This window comes from Oncorhynchus keta, chromosome 7 (assembly GCF_023373465.1).
Source record: "Oncorhynchus keta strain PuntledgeMale-10-30-2019 chromosome 7, Oket_V2, whole genome shotgun sequence".
In the NCBI taxonomy this organism is placed as follows: Eukaryota; Metazoa; Chordata; class Actinopteri; order Salmoniformes; family Salmonidae; genus Oncorhynchus; species Oncorhynchus keta.
The window spans coordinates 16742705-16762072 of record NC_068427.1 but is presented as its reverse complement, the minus strand read 5'-3'; the positions used below and the strand labels follow the sequence as shown (position 1 = coordinate 16762072).

Genomic DNA, 19368 nt, shown 5'->3' with positions numbered 1-19368 from the left:
ATATACCCTTAGGAACATGTTCTTCTTCTCAGAGGCCTGAATATAACCACCTTTAAAAGTGTCATCATGATTAATAGAGTTTATTTGACTTTACATATCAAACAAAATATACACAAGGCAAGGTTTTGTCACAGCAGTTCACATTGGCTTGGGTCGAATAAACCCACGTCTCTTATGTATGGCTTTGAAATCGCTAATCATAACCGTGTTATGTTTACTTGTAGAGTGTTGTCAGTGAGTGACTCAGTCTGTTGACGATAGCACACATGGTGGTGGAGTGACGTGTCAATGCATTCACACTTTGGTCATTGGGGGAACTATCCAAAGCCGTTTCAGCAGCCTGGAGCAGACACACATAGTTCATGACGACCTCGTCTACCTTTGCTACCACTTCGCGCTGCCGGCTCTCAGGGCTCAAGCCCTCCACCAGTGACATGCAGGCCTGTGTTAAGCAACAGACCGTGTGAAAACTGTGAGTCAGGGAGAGCAGGGTGTCCTGGGGGCTGCCTTGCACCAGGGCCATGTGATTGCAGGCGCTGCCCAGCTCTAGGGCCTCCATGGAGAGCAGCTGACTGAACCTCCACAGGTCGGACTCACTGACCTCTGACCTCTGGCCACCTCCCTGGCATACACCAGAGCGCACCAGACACATCATATCCAGGGCATCTCTCTGTGCATCTGAGAACCCCTGGGGGAGGGTGTAGGTCTTTCCCTTCAGTAAGTTGACACGGCTCAGCTTCGCTCCCAGGCTCATGCTGCTCACAGTCACACCACTGGCCATGTTGAGCTGTTCAGCCACAGCGGGGGTTCAGATCCAGAGGCGTATAAAGAGACTGTGTTCTTTGCGTCAACTCTGGGGCTGGTAGGGAGTGACTGTGCCTTCTGACCCCCAGAGAATGGCTGGGAGGTGGGGCTTTCTCCTGCTCCACCTCCGACTTCATCATCATCGTCATCATCAGTGTTGGTCTTCCTCTTGGGGAAGCAGTGTGTGAAGGGCCCATGGCACCTCATCCAGGTGCTGCTGTCCAGTCTGGGTAGTGGCACAGCTTGGAGCTGCTTGGCATCCAATGACGCTGGCAGCATGATAGAGGCGCCTCTGAAGAGCTTCCTGCCAGAGGACTGAGAGCTAACTGATCTAACAGACCATACTGATCCCTGGGACAAGGACAAGCTCTTGGAAAGTGTCTTGGAAAAAGCAAATCTCCTCTGTGGCTTTGAGGGGTCGTCGGGTGACTGGACTCTCTGGGCACTCTTCCCACTCAGCGTAGCTTTGGTTTTCTCCAACAGTTCTTCGAGGCTCCTGGAGCCCGGCGTGATGCTGCTCCAGCTCCTTCTCAGCATCCGACCCCTTTGCTGCGGTGGCTTCCTGAGGCTGCCTGTGATAGGGTCACATGGGTGTAAGCTTGAAGGGAAAGCCTGGGCACGGCATGGGATGGGCTCAGTGCAGGGGCACCCCTGCTGCTTTGTGGCACTGGGCACACTGGACTCTGTGCTGCTGCTACTGGTTAATGATGGTGGTGAGGTGGTGGTGGCGGCGGCGTTGACCTCGTTGGAGAGAGCAGAGGAGGAGTCTTCTCCTGCAGCCGTCTTGAGCTGGGTGCAAGCTACACTAGGGGGAGCAGAAAATCAAACAGAATCGTTAAGCATCTCCCTGACAACATGGTGCATTGCTTTGATCTCTAACCTTTTCCTGTTTTCATTAGAGGACTTTTTAGTAAAATGTTGCACTAATTGTCCTTTCATAACAGAGAGTGGGGTAAAATAGAATAAAGGTGCATTTCAGCACTTTTATCAGATCTCTGTGCAGCAAGTGTTACATAATGAACCAGTACACAGCAGTATTTCTTCTACCAATCACATCCTCTACACATGTATGCACTGTTGCATGTCCTTAGCTAGTGACATGCTTGTTATTGTCTTCTGTCTGAATGGATAATGCTACTCTGACACCATGATGCATATCCTAATCCCCAGCTAGTGAATAATTTATCAACAGCCTCAATGTGCTCCTGGAATTGTGTTTATCATTTAAGCGCACAGACATCAAAGGAAAAGACCGCTCTATTTAGTTGTACCTGTGGTTTCTTTTATCTTAGGCACCCGGTGGCAGCCATCTCCTCGTTTGGTACCGAATCCAGGCTCGGCACTGGTGGCTGCGTGGATCTTCCTCAGCAGGGTGGGATCTATGGTCTGATGTCTAGCCTTGCCCTGCTGTGTCCCCTGGCCTTGGGTGCCATAGGCCTTCTCCTCCCCACTAATATAGCCCAGCCCCTTGAGGGAAGACTCTGAGAGCAGATGCATGTTTTCCCCAGTGCAGAGGGGAGAGTCCATGGGAGTGACACAGCTACTGCTTCCTGAACTGCAGCCAGCATCTATGGAGGAGCACTGGGAGCTCTGGAGTGAGTGGACGCCCTCGCTGCCCTGTAACAATGACATGCGCTTACTCAGGTGATACTCGTGTAACCGTGTGACATCCTGCTCGGCCGAGGGAACCCTCGTCTGCTGCTGCTGTGGGTCGCTGCTGGGTAAATTGGCTTCCTCAGTACTGTGGGGGACTTTGGCGGGGGAGCGGGAATGAGAGTCTAACTGCAGGCTTCTCTCATTTGAGTCCTGCTTGTCTCCCTTAATTGTTCCCCTATCCGAGTGCGAGGCTTGTGAATCAATCACACAATCTGGGAAAAGATTGTCCGCCATTTTGTTTTCAGGAGGCCGGTGATATCTTGGGGGCTTCTCTCGATACGGATAGGGTGTTCGCCCCAATTCGAATTGGTTCATGTATGGAGGTTCCCTTAGAATAGCATTATATTTGGGTGGGTCTGAATTATATTTGGGTGGGTCCCCTCTATTTGAATTCTGGATGTTGCTGTGTCGTTTTTCTGTTGAGTCATCGTTATCTCCCTGAATCCTGCCTTCCGTGTCACTCAGCTTCCCTGGCTGCTTTCTCATCACAGAGCCCCTGTGCAGTTTGTTGAAATAGTCGGTGAGGGACTTGGTCTCCATGGTCTCTGGCTCCATCTCTCCCCCATCTGAGTGGAGGATCTGGGTGGAGGACACAGCTGAGGACTTGGCCCCCTCCTCCTCCTCCCCCCCTTCCCAGGTCTCCTGAGGGTTCTGCTGTATGGCCAGGGCTATCTTTCCTTCACAAGGTGTTATGGGAAACTTTGTTTTCTCCTCAGTCAGAGTGTGGTAGCCCTCCGCAGTGGCAACATACAGTCTCAAATGGGTTTCAGAGAGTTTCTGGGCAGCGACCAGCTCTGAACTCTCCGTCATCTCTGAGGAGTTAGTCTCGTTGCCAGAGTCCGATGAGGACTCGGGGCTAAAGGCCCTTGATATTTCTACACCTGTGTGCCACAGAGAGACAGACATTTTATTAACACATTTTACCTGAGGCATCTTAGAAATATTATAAAAAAGCACTCAATTCATTGGTACAAAGAGTATGAAAGCTGTGAGTTGAAACGCATTTGTGCGGCTTATCATAAATGATACTAAATAAATAAATGATCCACAAAACAAAAAAACAACAACAAAAGGACTGGAACCAAAAATGAGTGAAATACAGGACATTTTATATGTTCAAAACGAATGAAACAATGCGCACACTAAATGGAAACATAGAACAAAATGTTTTTTTATTGAAAAATCAACAACAACAAATTTTAAAGTTAATGGCTGGAACATCCGCATGGTGTTAATGAATAAACGTTACAATAGTGTAAGAAGAAGAACCTGTGCTATTTTCTGACTGTGGGTGTGGGCTCTGCTCCTCAGAAGCCGCAAGGGCCTCCAGTGCCTGTAAGGTGGACACCACAGCATCGTCCAGAGCCCCCTCCACCTCTGGGCCCTCCTCCCCCTGTGTGGGGACTGAGTCTATGAGGGATACAGGGATATCGTCACGAGTCCCCTGGCCCTTTCTGACATGCCCCTGGGCCCCACCGTGCTGCTCATCCTCATCAGAGCTGTCCCTAAAGCCTGGGGGCGGGGCTGCGATGGCCAGGTTGAGGGAGTGAAGCAATACATCCTCGTTATCCTCCTCGTCTTTACCCTCTGGCGGCGGGGGCAGCGAGGTCAGGTCGATGATGTCATCGCTGGACCCCGAGAGTGAGAGGAATGTGGCCTTGTCCAGATCCCCCATCAGCCCCATGTCCTCCTCGCAGCTGATGTCATCCTCGTCCTCGTCGGCGTCCGTGGTGTCGGCGTAGCAGATGTCGTGCAGCAGCGGCTCCTCAATGCACTCGGTGTTGCCGAAGATTTTGGCGCTGTACGGATAGCCCTCCCCGTCCATGGGATCCTTGCTCTTGTAGTCCTCCTCTAGTCGCGTATACATGGGGCTGTGGTCGTGTAGTACCTCTGGGACGTCGTCCATCAGCCTCTGGTAGCCAAGGTTCTGGGGGTTCACACTGTCTAATGGTGGATCCCCGAAGATGAAGGAGACCTTGGCACTGCGAGGGGAGTCCTGGGCTTTGGGTCTGGAGGCACAGAGGTAGGGCTGGGGGTGTGTTGGGCCTCTGGTCCCCCCTCTGGTATCTACCCTCTCTGCCATGTTGTTCTGGGGTGGCTGCTGGATCTCAGTGATATAGACGGGGGACATGTCACTCTCACTCCTCCCGTGGTCCACGCAGTCTGAGTCTCTGTTAGAGGAGGGCTCCCTGGATGTACAGCGCTGGTTGTTGTGGTGCTGGTGCTCATCACACCCTCTAAAGGAGGTGCTGTACGCCCACTCTATAGCCTGATAGTTCTGCTTTACTCTGCAGTCATGGCCTGAGAAGGAACCAAAGAGCAGTTGATAATCCCGTTTCTGTGATATCAGTGATGCTGATGTATCAAGTTACAGTATTGTTGGCTTTTGAAAACAACGGAACTGTGTAGAGTCTAGACTCACCGGTGTCTGCATTCCCTGTTTTTGCCATGTTGAAGATGGAACGGCGAGAGTCCACTAGTAGTCTGTAGTATCCAGCAGTCAAACAGGCCAGATTCATTGCGTCAGTGGACTCCATTAGCAGAGTGATGGGCTGGAGAATAGGGAGACAAGAGGATGACAACGGACACATTAACACATTGACACAATGTCCTCATCGATCATTCATTTCCTTGTATAATGTTATTGCTGAAAATTCTATTATATAGCTCATTGAATCAGGCTAGATGTCAACTCATTGCATTGATCGTCATGATCATGTCGCATTCAGTCCCTCTTGAAGATTTGTTTGATTTCACCTTCACATCCAGAACATGTAGCTCGACCCTGACGTTCTTCTCGTCCTCTGTGTACATCTCGATGCGGTTGACGTGGCTGAAGTCGGCCAGCAGCGCCACCAGGCTAGTCTTGGTGTTGATCACATGACTGATGCCATACCTGGGACCCACTAGTAGGGTTACCTCTGTGTGCTTCTCTCCTTGCTGGGGGCATTGAGCAGAGGGGAAACCATTGAAACACAGTACACATGAACTCGTTAAATGAGATATGATATTCTGATGTTTTTGTGTCTTGTTATTCAAATAGTTTGAGCTCAGAAAAAGAGAGGTAGCTATTTACCAGCAGTATAGATTTAAAAACCCGTCCTCCGTACAGTCGCAGGTCACTGAGATACTTCAGATAGTGGACCTTGGCCTGTAATGCTGACAGCTGGAAGAGAACAAGAGCAATTTAGGCTATTGACAATACGAATGTGCACAGGGGATTTCTTTTACAATGAAACTGGCGCTGTGATTAGTCACATTGACGCGTTACATTATCTAACAGTGGGGAAATTTACGAGAGGATGACAATTCATGATACAGGAGAGAGAATAAAGGTACCTTTTTTCCAGGAGGTACCAGATTCTGGTTGGTTTTGAGAATGTGTGTTAGAGCTTTCTTGATGTTCTTCTCTTTCATGCTGGACAGTACTGCAGGAGGGAGAAACAGTGCCAAACCCCACTCCTTCCTGTAGAGCAAGAAACACTGGTGACATACGTTTTATGTACAACATGATAGAACAGCAGAATACGTTCCTTCAGGCGAACATCAATCACTTTATAAAAAGAGGATCCGTCGAGTAACCAACAGGTAATCGATTATAATCAACATCCATATGAATTACCTGTGGTACTCACGACATAACAATCAGGGGGGTCGTTACTGTATCTGACGTGGATGTCGTTACTGTATCTGACGTGGATGTCGTTAGTTAATCTGACGTGGATGTCGTTAGTTCATCTGGCGTGGATGTCGTTAGTTAATCTGACGTGGATGTCGTTAGTTAATCTGGCGTGGATGTCGTTAGTTCATCTGGTGTGGATGTCGTTAGTTCATCTGACGTGGATGTCGTTAGTTCATCTGACGTGGATGTCGTTAGTTCATCTGACGTGGATGTCGTTAGTTCATCTGACGTGGATGTCGTTAGTTCATCTGGCGTGGATGTCGTTAGTTAATCTGACGTGGATGTCGTTAGTTAATCTGGCGTGGATGTCGTTAGTTCATCTGGCGTGGATGTCGTTAGTTCATCTGACGTGGATGTCGTTAGTTCATCTGACGTGGATGTCGTTAGTTCATCTGACGTGGATGTCGTTAGTTAATCTGACGTGGATGTCGTTAGTTCATCTGACGTGGATGTCGTTAGTTCATCTGACGTGGATGTCGTTAGTTCATCTGACGTGGATGTCGTTAGTTCATCTGACGTGGATGTCGTTAGTTAATCTGACGTGGATGTCGTTAGTTAATCTGACGTGGATGTCGTTAGTTAATCTGACGTGGATGTCGTTAGTTAATCTGACGTGGATGTCGTTAGTTAATCTGACGTGGATGTCGTTAGTTCATCTGGCGTGGATGTCGTTAGTTCATCTGACGTGGATGTCGTTAGTTCATCTGACGTGGATGTCGTTAGTTAATCTGACGTGGATGTCGTTAGTTAATCTGGACGTGGATGTCGTTAGTTCATCTGACGTGGATGTCGTTAGTTAATCTGACGTGGATGTCGTTAGTTAATCTGACGTGGATGTCGTTAGTTAATCTGACGTGGATGTCGTTAGTTCATCTGACGTGGATGTCGTTAGTTCATCTGACGTGGATGTCGTTAGTTCATCTGGCGTGGATGTCGTTAGTTAATCTGGCGTGGATGTCGTTAGTTAATCTGGACGTGGATGTCGTTAGTTCATCTGGCGTGGATGTCGTTAGTTCATCTGACGTGGATGTCGTTAGTTCATCTGACGTGGATGTCGTTAGTTAATCTGACGTGGATGTCGTTAGTTAATCGGACGTGGATGTCGTTAGTTAATCTGACGTGGATGTCGTTATGTAATCGGACGTGGATGTCGTTAGTTAATCTGACGTGGATTTCGTTAGTTAATCTGACGTGGATGCGATTTGTTCTTTTCAGATTAGCCCTCAAGACAATGTACTGCCAGATTGAACATGTGAGAAGATGCAGGGCCATGTGTGAACTTTAGGGGACCAGACGAGACATTGGACCTGATCCATACTGACTTGGTGGTGGTGCAGCAGTGGTATATTATACGCCATTTAGCAGACGCTTTTATCCAAAGCAACTTGCACGCATACATGTCATGTAGTCTATTGGTGGTCCCGGGAATCAATCCTACTATTCTAGCGTTGCAAGCGCCATTCGAGACTTACTGAGCTACAGAGAAAACACAAGAGCCACTCACTCAATGTATTTGAGCGAGACTTTCTGTGACTGCTTGGTGTTGATGGTGAGGATGTACATCTGCAGGGCAGCCAGACGCAGGGCCGTGTCGTATTTCAGCTCTGACCCAAATCGCTCCAGCACCACGTCATTGCAGCTCTGAACGAAGAGAGGAGGAAAGGAGAGGAGAGGAGAGGAAGAGAGGAGGAGAGAAGGTTAAACTGGTTGGACTATTGTTACTGACCATAATGCAGTTAGTGTGTTGGGCTCCAAGTCAGCACTAGGTAATTTACATTTTTCTGAGCTAATGTTTCTATATGAAATCTTACCAAATGCTTATCAATGAATATCATACAAAAATGTTGATTACACAATCAACATAATAATTTGTTAATCTGGCAGTGTTGTCTTCCATGTGCTGTGAATCACCTGAACATAGAGGTATTCAAACGCTACTGCATCTCTCCTGAGCAGGTCAACGGGGTCCTTTGGGACAAAGCTGATGCGGAAGAAGCATTTCATCTTGTGTGCCCCTGGTCTCTGTGTCACCTAGGACAACAGGCGAGGACACAGAATGAACATTTAGTGATGAGATGTAATGAATAATGAATAATGGATTAAAAAGCACGGGGAAAAAAATAATAATAATCACAAACATACAAAATAGTGGTAAAATATATATCCTCATTTGTATGCATACAGAAACAACATCAATGTTACGAAAAATGTATAAACCACAATGATAATAATCAAATACATAAAACAACAATGGGCAAAAGGTGTAAAACAATATTCCAGACCCATTATGATCATTTCTATCTACAGTCTTATGGAGGGTCTGCATTGTGCTCTACGTTACCCTACACTCAGTCTGTTCACACACAATCATTTAATCACATGCCCACCACCACCCAATCCCCACTTGCTATGAACGAACGTGGGTCATATTTGAAGGCACTGTAACAGTAACTGAATGAGGCCCTAATATTGTCGATCTGACGTCTACCCGGGTGTGAGGCTACTCACCCCACTGTAGATAACCCCACAACGTCTCACCTGAGTTAACATCTCCTGCTCGTGGAGGATCATGAGTTTGCTGGCCGAGCCCTCGTTCCTGTGCTCCAGCATCAGCGAGAAGTGTTCAATACTCTTAACGGAGAGCTTCTCTTGCAGGGTCAAGATGACATCCTTTCACACAGACAGAAGAGACATTCATTATTAATATGGCGTGTGCCAGGAACGTGCACAGCAGGACTGCAGCATAGGGGACCACCGTGTGAGGGACTGAGGTGTGAAGAGAGGAGAGGAGCTGTGTGAAGCACTCGTTTGCATGACAGATACTGTAGGTGTAGCTACGAATGTATACGTTCTTAAGCAAACAATTTGATTGTTGAATGCTGCATATCCTAGAAAGATTATGGAAAAAAAAAACTCCTCTCAATCAAACCTGTTAAAAATGTAGGATTATTCATATTCCTAATCACAAATATACGTTGCGCAACTTGACGTTAAATGTCAGCTGCATTACATAAAATGACACAGATTAAACAGAACACTTTGGAGATGTTTTGTGTAGCAACACCACGAGAAAAAAGTGCTGGCCTACTTCTTCGTGCACTTAAATGAAGTTACAGCTCACTTGCCTTTGTGGGAGTGCTGTGTGCAACGCACATTTGGATACTTGCTGAATCATAAGTAAAGATAATACAGTATGCCACAGTGATCAAAGAAATAAACTATTCTGTAAGTGGTCTATGAGTGATGTAAGGTTAAATTGAAAAATGTTTTTTTTTTTAAATCAATGTCCCCATTAAGATGTCTTAATGAAGGGCAGGGTGTATTGCTGCACCTTAATGGATGTGTTACTGTCAAACTTGAACGATTTGGTCTGTCCATTCTCCAGGTACACCTTCAGAACATTTGGCATGAAGAGTAGAGAGTTGTCCTTCACAGATTCCTGTAAATGAGAAGAAAATGGTGATAATTGCAGCCTTTTAATTGATCGGTAGGCTCCGCTACACTGTTAAATGGTCATAGTAAGTGTTTAGAGGGGTACATAGTGGCAGGTAGCCTAGCGCTTTGTGGGTTGGGCCAGCAACCCAATGGTTGATGGTTCAAATACCAAAGCTGATAAAGGTGAAAAATCTGTCAATGTGCCTTTGAGCAAGGTACTTAGCCCCAATTTGCTCCAAGGGTGTTGCACTACTATGGCTGACCATGTAAAACAACACATTTCACTGCACCGAAACATATTTTTTTAATATAATGAGAAAGCAATGTGTAATGGCAGGTAATGGCAATGGAAAGAAGAACACGACTGGCATCCAATACAGTTCAACAGTCCAACATATGTTGCAATATTAGAAGATTCAAGGTCAATGTCATAGGTGCATACTTTTACCTTTTGGAAAACTTTGGTATACAATAATATGAGACAGAGTGTGATTGATGTAGTGTTGTAGAACACTACTGTTGTACTTACTGGGACCTGTCCATTAATGATGACCTCTTCTGCAAAGCGGACTTTCACTGGATTAGACTTTAACTTGGCCTTCTTGGCTGCACTGATGAATGCAGATTTGGGAGACTGGGGGGGGGGTTGAATAAAAAACACAGTTGGCAACAGGACCACTCCTTCAGAGAAGCCACAACCAATCAGCCATTCCCCCATGGCGGGAGAAGAATAACGTTCCATTTACACTATCCCATCCTCATCCTCATCCTACTACCATTAACACTAGTGTTTTCATTCAATCCCTCATATTGTAATACATTGATATGATTAGAGATGCTGTAAGGGTGTGTAGTGGAAGGACACCCCCCTGGTGTCTGTGTTATTGAGTCACAGCACAGCTATGTCTGATAAGTGAGAACAATTCAAGTTTGAATTAGAAGAGCCGGTTTTGCATGCATCTTATGGGATTCTGGAGCTCTCTCGATCTGTTTTTTTCTGCAAACCGAAGACATTTTCAAGATGAACTTCTTCTCAAGTTGAGGCCCTTTCCAGTAGAATAACACATCAGGCTATTTCCCTTGAGACAGTCTTCATACAGGAAAATATCATTAGAAGAAATGAATGCTCAAATTATAGAATTTTCAGAGGTGTGTGTGAAAATATGAAATGTAATATGTTTTACAAGTTCTGTGCGGTCTTTCTGGACGTAATTGCTGCTTTTGTCATATATAAACCATTGTTGAGTGGAAGTCTGAAATATGCTACCCAAAGCTAGGATACAACACAGAATGATTTCTGCCAGAGTTCGTACTTACATGGCGATATTCCGATTATTTGATATAAGTCATTGTCTATTTGGGTAGTGACGGCACAAATCCATCGCATTGACCTATTTTATAATATAATAATAATAATAATATATGCCATTTAGCTGACGCTTTTATCCAAAGCGACTTACAGTCATGTGTGCATACATTCTACGTATGGGTGGTCCCGGGAATCGAACCCACTACCCTGGCGTTACATAATACATTCACAGTAGCTGTTATTGTGGCATTCTATCCATCCTCATATGGTCCTCCCGGGTGCTAACAGCTGTCAATGTGGCAGGTTGAGGTTCATCTGGGGTCTCGTGCTAGGGATTGTTGCTACCATGAGAGGACTTGGACAACTTTCAGTATTCAGTGTTTGGACTGAAATCCCTGTGAGTTAGCCAGGCGAACACTAAGCAGTTACCTCCCCGTTTTGACGCCAGCAGAGACATATGGCCACCTTTTTACGTCTCGGATTGTCTTGGATTCACCGAGTCAACAGACACACAGTCCATTGAACTTCATATCCCAGAAGTTCGCTCTGAATTTTATCAATGGAAACCTTTAAAGATGGGACGATTGATACTTACTGGGTACGGTTGAACCACTGTCAAAACAATGGATTCCTTGCAGCTCCTACAGAGAAGGTACACAACACAAACAAGTCAACAAAAACATCATTAAACTGTAGATTAAAAAGAGAAATAAGTCATATTCATGTACAGCGGAAGTCGATTAATCACGCCTGAGTCAGGCATTGTTTCTCCTATGCAGTGAGCAGATTCTGACTGCTGAAGTGAGCCCATGAAGAAGGTCTAACAACATGAGCAATCTATTCCAGCCATGCCTCAAGCCTGGCTGTTACTCCTGTAATGAAACAGTAGTTTACTGCTGAGATGGAGCCCAGCACACTGACTCAAGGCCAGGGGAGCAGTGATGGACTGGACTCCTTATGGACATATTTCACTGCACTAATCTACTGTACAGACTCACTCCACAGTCCACAGAATGTAGGTCATATGGCTTTTCAGCCACTCACTCACTCACCTGAGTCAAGCATGTAGTAAGACAGAAATAATTCACACGGGTATATAGTTGGACCCGCATGGTGCAAACGTGGGCAAAATACTCTACCCCATTACCCCACACTATCTGGGTATTTCATAGGGCATTATCCTTCACTGCAGGTTTTTCTTATTTTTATATAGTTAGTTAACCAGTTAAAACAGGGGTCTCATTCATATAGACATTTACTGTCTATTGTCATGACTCACGAGTCATGGAAATGACTCAGCAAGGCAAGGCACACACAGCTTGACATTACAATGTTTCAGGAAAGAAATGTCCAAATGACTTCATGTGCATACACGAATCCCATGTAATCTCAGCAGGGATACTGTACGTATGTTAGAGACATTGAGTTCCTGTACCTGACGAGGTCGATGACCCTCTCCCTGGGGGCGGAGCTAACCGGCTCATCGTTAATCATGATGATCTCGTCTCCTGGGGTCAGTCTGCCCTCAGAGGGACCTCCTACCAAGACACAAGGAACCACAGGGGAGTGGTACCAATTACAAAGTTTCTAGCTAGTAATTCTTCTTTGTTTTCTGGATTCATTGTACTCTTTAGGCGTAAGGTTGGCTAATATATCAAGTACCCTGAAGTGCATGGTTTAGGCCTAATACTGTGTGCTTGCTTACATGTGACATGGCAATATCTTCATTATGGCATATATATATATATTTTTTTTTTTGTACTCTGAGGCTTTCAACTTATTCTTGAGTGTTAATAGTAGAATGCATAAGGTGTAACTTTTGAAATTGGGTAAGGTATCAGCAGTTTTCCTTTTGTCATGTCAGTCATTGTAGACCTTAGAGCTACAGTTGAAGTCGGAAGTTTACATACACCATAGCCAAATACATTTAAACTCAGTTTTTCACAATTCCTGACATTTAATCCTAGTAATAATTCACTTTCTTTGGTCAGTTAGGCTCACCACTTTATTTTAAGAATGTGAAATGTCATAAAAATAGTTGAGAGATTTTTTCAGCTTTTATTTCTTTCATCACATTCCCAGTGGGTCAGAAGTTTACATGCACTCAATTAGTATTTGGTAGCATTGCCTTTAAATTGTTTAACGGGTCAAATGTTTCAGGTAGCCTTCCACAAGCTTCCCACATTAAGTTGGGTGAATTTTGGCCCAATCGTCCTGACAGAGCTGGTGTAACCGAGTCAGGTTTCAGTTCTGTCCACACATTTTCTATAGGATTGAGGTTAGGGCTTTGTGATGGCCACTCCAATACCTTGACTTTGTTGTCCTTAAGCCATTTTTGCACAACTTTGGAAGTATGCTTGGGGTCATTGTCCATTTGAAATACCCATTTGCGACCAAGCTTTAACTTCCTGACTGATGTCTGGAGATGTTGCTTCAATATGTCCACACAATATGTCCACAATTTTCCTACCTCATGATGCCATCTATTTTGTGAAGTGTACCAGTCCCTCCTGCAGCAAGCACCCCCACATGATGCTGCCACCCCAGTGCTTCACGGTTGGGATGGTGTTCTTCGGCTTGCAAGCCTCTCCCTTTTTCCTCCAAACATAATGATGGTCATTATGGCCAAACAGTTCTATTTTTGTTTCATCAGACCAGAGGACATTTCTCCAAAGAGTACACTATTTGTCCGCTTGTGCAGTTGCAACCCGTATTCTGGCTTTTTATGGTGGTTTTGGTGCAGTGGCTTCTTCCTTGTAGAGCAGCCTTTCAGGTCATGTCAATATAGGACTTGTTTTACTGTGGACATAGATACTTTTGTACCAGTTTTCTCCAGCATCTTCACAGGGTCGTTTGCTGTTATTCTAGGATTGATTTGCACTTCGCACCAAAGTATGTTAATCTCTAGGAGACAGAATGTGTCTCCTTCCTGAGTGGTATGACTGCTCCATGTACCTGCGCACTATTGTTTGTACAGATGAACGTTGTACCTTCAGACGTTTGGAAATTGATCCCAACGATGAACCAGACTTGTGGAGGTCTACAATTTCTTTTCTGAGGTCTTGGCTGATTTCTTAAAAATTTTCCCATGATGTCAAGCAATGAGGTCAATTAGCCTAACTCAGTGAATCATTTGAGTCAGTCAGAAGCTTCTAATACCATGACATCATTTTCTGGAATTTTCCAAGCTGTTTAAAGGAACAGTCAACTTGGTGTATATAAACTTCTGACCCACTGGAATTATGATAGTGAAATAATATGTCGAAACAACAATTGTTGGAGAAATTACTTGTCATGCACGAAGTAGATGTCCTAACAGACTTACCGAAACTATAGTTTGTTAGCAAGAAATTTGTGGAGTGGTTGAAAGACTAGTTTTAATGGCTCCAACACAAGTGTGTTAACTTGTTTAACTCTTCAAGGAATACCTAGGATAGGGTAAGTAATCCTTCTCACCCCCCTAAAAAGATTTAGATGCACTATTGTAAAGTGGCTGTTCCACTGGATGTCATAAGGTGTATGCACCAATTTGTAAGTCGCTCTGGATAAGAGCGTCTGCTAAATGACTTAAATGTAAATGTAAATGTTTATAAATCAAATGTGGCCTTTCATTGGTTATCATCACCGATTGGTCGCCATCTTTTGTCATCTGGTCACTATTGGATATACAGTAATACATCTTACTTCCTGTTGATAATGGCTATGTGTGAAGCTGTGGTTATTAATGGTGACATGATTGGTTTACAGGTGGGCTGGTATGTTTACCTGGTGTGACTGACCGGACTACCACAGGTTTCTCACTGCCTGCCACAAAGCCAAAGCCCAGGACTGGATCTCGTCTCATCTCCACCTTGCGGGGGGCTGGAGGTACAAACTTGTCCCCGTCCAGACGAACCTCCTCCAGGGAGCTGCTTTGGGACACGTGACTGGGAGAGTGAAGAGGGAAGGGGACAACCATAAGTCCAACAGGTCACTAAACAGGTGACAGTGTCACTACACGACTGAACACCAACAAAAAACAAAACTTGTATGTAGTGTATATTTTCATGTGTACCTGTTTTATTGTATTTGATTTCTTGTGTGTATTTTATTTATATGACTTAGTAGTATTGTATTGTTGAGTAAGAGCTTACAAGCAGGCATTTCACTGTACTGTTTATAACTGCTGTATCCTGTGTACGTGACAAATAACCTTAAATTTGATTTGACCTTTCATCTTTAAAATGGAGATGTGATTCAGTATATCCAAAATGGGCCATAAGGTGTTAAGAATCCATTTAACAAAATATTTTTTTAAAATTTTTATCTAAAAACATTGCAAATAAATATATATGAAATACTACTGTAACTTTGGCTAGTTTCTTCCATAAATCTGAAACATACAGTAGGAGTACAGCAGTAAATGTCATGCTCTTAGATATGAACTGAATGTTTCGCAGTCTATTAAGTTCCTTAAACGTTCAACGCTGAAAAGTAGCATTTAGTCTGAAATTACAAACTACTGCCATGCCTCAAAATAGAACACGTGGGCGATGACAATCTAGCTGCGGTTACATCTTCATACAGCCTCACTTTCACTCACACATACTAATGCAGATAATGCAGATAACCCACTGGGCAAAAACCGGTTGAATCAAAGTTATTTCAACGTAATCGGCCGACTTATTGTGACATGGAGTCTATGTTGAAAATACATTGGATTGGAATCTTATCTTCTGCTTGGACAGTTTCAACTGTGCAACTGATTTAGTCGACAAGGTAACAAATCATATGTTGGATTCACAGCTCCTCAACCAAAAAGAAAACTCAACCACAAATAAAACCAAAAAGAAAAGTTAAAGAATGGGATTAAGCCGGTGGCACAGATGGATCTATCCAAGCTCATTTGAATGTTGATAGTTGGCTGTGTTGTCAACCAAACAATTCAATATTACTTTTGCAATACAATAAATAACCTAAAGTTAAGGCTATCTTACAAACTAACGTAACATTAAACCGTAACATGAGTAACACATCCATGACAACATTTTAAGGTTACTGTAACTACTGTATACATTGCTTCTTAATCAAAGCCTGCATGTTAAAAATAGCATCGGTTGCAGGTCTGTGAAGATCTTCAGATGTTGTTTTTATTTGTTTAAAAGGTTATTTAACAAGGCAAGTCAGTTAAGAACAAATTCTCATTTATAATGACGGCCTACCAAATGGCAAAAAGGCCTCCTGTGGGGGCGAGGGATGGAATAAAAAAATAAACAAATATCGGACAAAACACACATTATGACAAGAGGGACACCACAACACTACATACAGAGAGACCTAAGACAACAGCAGCATGGAAGCAACACATGAAAACACATCATGACAACAACATGGTAGCAACATAACATGGCAGCAGCACAAAACATGGTACAAACATTATTGGGCACAGACAACAACACAAAGGGCAAGAATGTAGAGACAACAGCACATCACACAAAGCAGCCACAACTGTCAGTAAGAGTGTCCATGATCGAGTCTTTGAATGAATTTGATTTTTTATTTAACTAGGCAAGGCGGTTAAGAACAAATACTTATTTACATTGACGGCCTACGCTGGCCAAACTGTGCACCGCCCTATTGGACTCCCAATCACATCCGGTTATGATACAAACTGGATTTGAACCAGGGTGTCTTTAGTGACATCTCTAGCACGGAGAAGCAGTGCCTTAGACAGCAGCGCCACTCGGGAGCCCCGTAGATGGAGATAAAACGGTCCAGGTTGAGTGCTTTTTGAGGCTCGTTCCAGCTGCAGCGAACTGAAGAGAAGCGACCCAGGGATGTGTGTGCTTTGGGGACCTTTAGCATAATGTGACTGGCAGAATGGGTATTGTATGTGGAGGATGAGGGCTGCAGTAGGTATCTCAGATAGGGGGGAGTGAGGCCTAGAGGGTTTTATAAATAAACATCAACCAGTGGGTCTTGCGACGGGTATACATAGGTGACCAGTTTACGGAGTATTATAGAGTAATTGCTGCAATAATCTGTGCAGAATCTCGAAGGGCATTGATTGTTTGCTCCATGTACTTTTTATGTAATCTTAACTGCAATCCAGGTCATTTGGTTCTGCTATTAGATGAAGCACAGTAATAACACATTAATTTGTTGTATACATTTAAAAAAAAAGATCTGACATTGTATTTCCATTTGATCTTTGCTGTGCCTTTAAATGGTTGAAAGCACAGTAATAAATATTTGGATGACAACTAAACCAAAAATAAGACATTGTTTTTTCATTGGAATTTGGTTGTGCTTTCAGATGTTTTAAAGCATTGGAAATTCAACAAACTATGTGTATTTTGAGTGGGTGAATATAGGTTGTAATATTATTGATCAACTTCTCAACCAAATATTACCCAATTATCCACATTGATGATCAATTATCCACATTGAAATGACGTGGTGTGCCGAGTGGGAAACAGATTTAGCACTAAAAAAGTATATGGCAGCATCTTACTTGCATGTGATTCTTCAGCCATATGGGAAACCAGAAATAGAACGTGTGGCCATTGGCCAATGAGCCTTTGACCTGTGTGAGGTGGTGTAGTATGCTGGTGATTAGGGAAGGGCCAAGTCCTGAGGTTCAAACAGAGACAGACTCGCTTCATGTTGGACCTGTGGAACCACTGTGGCTGGCCAACCTGTCACTGATACCTGTTAGTCTGCACTCCTCAGTCTGAACCCCGACCACCCCTCTCATTTGAACTAGTCAACATTGACTTTATTTCGGGATATTCCCTCTAGATGGATCTATGTAAATAGACTGCAATTCAATTAGACTATCATGTTAACTGTGTTAATAAGTGTATTTGTAGATCATACACAGTACATCAATGAATCAAACTGTAATATCCTTTACATTTACACCACATAAACTGTCTACAAAACTGTTTATGTGCCAATTTGTAGCTTTGCATCTCCTCTGTATGTTCCTCCAGTTTTTCCTTATCCAGTATCTCTCCCTTCTCCAGCAGCAGAACTGTAGTATCAGAGGCAGCAATAGCAACTCTTCCCATGGTAGCCACTGTGTTGGGTAATTAGGCCTGTGGGCTGACTGGGGAGCCAGTGTGTAAATCACAGTCCTTCCTGACACATGTTCCATTCGTCACTGAATAGCCACAATGAATCTTTCAAGGCACTGAGCGAGGGCAGGGAAGGTGCAGGCAGGGGCTTCTTGACATTTACACAGAGGCCTACGGTAACAGACACACAGACGTCTTCTTACTGACATTTGAAACACATTGTGAGTAATGTTATATGGTTGATTCCCTTGGTTTTGGGTTGCGATAAAACATATCATATTGCTAAGGTGCCACTGAGACACAGTCACTTTTGGATTTGTGATGTTGGTTTCAGCACTTATTACATGACAACCACAACAGATTGTGTGCAGTGGAAAAACATATGGACATCTGCAACCAGGAAGTGTGCTGTCTCATCTCCAACCACGGCCACCTGCTAGAGATGGCCCGCCTCCCAACGTACTGACAGCCCACTCAGCTAGCATATTTAATTCCTTGGAAGTTGTGTGAACGTATGTTTTTGGTTTCACATTGGTTGTTGGAATGAAGCCATACGTTTCCTCTGCTCTCCTCTCCTAAGGCCATAGTCATATTCATAGAGTATGCAATGTTGGTAATTTAGTATGCATGGAAAGGGTACACCCTGATGGTCAGTGTAAAGCAATGCATTTCCTTCCCCATCCACATTACCTTGTATGCGTCCTCCTCCACATGCTCCATGATCTATCTCAATCGTTTACAATAGGAAAAGTGAATGGGAACAGAAGTTTTAAGTTTTCTCTCCTGTCTTCTTATTTCAACAACAACAAAAATGAATCAAATCAAATGTATTTATAAAGCCCTTCTTAGATCAGCTGATATCTCAAAGTGCTGTACAGAAACCCAGCCTAAAACCCCAAACAGCAAGCAATACAGGTGTTGAAGCATAGTGGCTCGGAAAAACTCCCTAGAAAGGCCAAAACCGAGGAAGAAACCTAGAGTAGAACCAGGCTATGAGGGGTGGCAAGTCCTCTTCTGGCTGTGCCGGGTGGAGATGGCCAAGATGTTCAAATGTTCACAAATGACCAGCATGGTCAAATAATAATAATCACAGTAGTTGACGAGGGTGCAGCAAGTCAGAACCTCAGGAGTAAATGTCAGTTGGCTTTTCATAGTCGATCATTGAGAGTATCTCTACCGCTCCTGCTGTCTCTAGAGAGTTGAAAACAGCAGGTCTGGGACAGGTAGCACGTCCAGATAACTTGAAAACAATGATTTCTAGGGCAACATTAAGATGTCAGGCTTGACAATCAGTTCAGTGTCTCACTACCCAAACCAGAGGTAACTTGTATGAAGTGGCCAAGAGACTTCATATGATCTCCTACTGTTATTTAGTGGACAAACTGGGAATCAGATAGGGTGTATATTTACATCAATGGATAGGT

The 19368-nt window shown here is 44.1% G+C and overlaps 1 protein-coding gene across 5 annotated transcripts in view; it reads right to left on the bottom strand.

The window, feature by feature from the left end:
• Positions 1 to 632: 632 nt before the first annotated feature.
• Positions 633 to 19368, bottom strand: part of LOC118386092 (FERM and PDZ domain-containing protein 4-like) — a 63784-nt gene continuing 45048 nt past the window's right edge. For 4 of the 5 annotated variants that reach the window (XM_035773500.2, XM_035773501.2, XM_052522068.1 and 1 more), the window contains 15 exons: positions 14652 to 14812; positions 12322 to 12424; positions 11482 to 11527; positions 10107 to 10211; positions 9474 to 9581; positions 8681 to 8812; positions 8054 to 8173; positions 7647 to 7783; positions 5800 to 5926; positions 5537 to 5626; positions 5218 to 5400; positions 4883 to 5012; positions 3730 to 4761; positions 2076 to 3341; positions 633 to 1604 (listed from right to left, as the gene is read on the bottom strand). In XM_035773500.2, coding sequence (XP_035629393.2) covers positions 766 to 1604; positions 2076 to 3341; positions 3730 to 4761; positions 4883 to 5012; positions 5218 to 5400; positions 5537 to 5626; positions 5800 to 5926; positions 7647 to 7783; positions 8054 to 8173; positions 8681 to 8812; positions 9474 to 9581; positions 10107 to 10211; positions 11482 to 11527; positions 12322 to 12424; positions 14652 to 14812 — 4579 coding nt within the window. In that variant the 3' untranslated portion in view covers positions 633 to 765. Of the gene's footprint in view, positions 1610 to 2075; positions 3342 to 3729; positions 4762 to 4882; positions 5013 to 5217; positions 5401 to 5536; positions 5627 to 5799; positions 5927 to 7646; positions 7784 to 8053; positions 8174 to 8680; positions 8813 to 9473; positions 9582 to 10106; positions 10212 to 11481; positions 11528 to 12321; positions 12425 to 14651; positions 14813 to 19368 lie in introns of all 5 variants that reach the window. The other variant, XM_035773504.2, reaches the window with a different exon arrangement.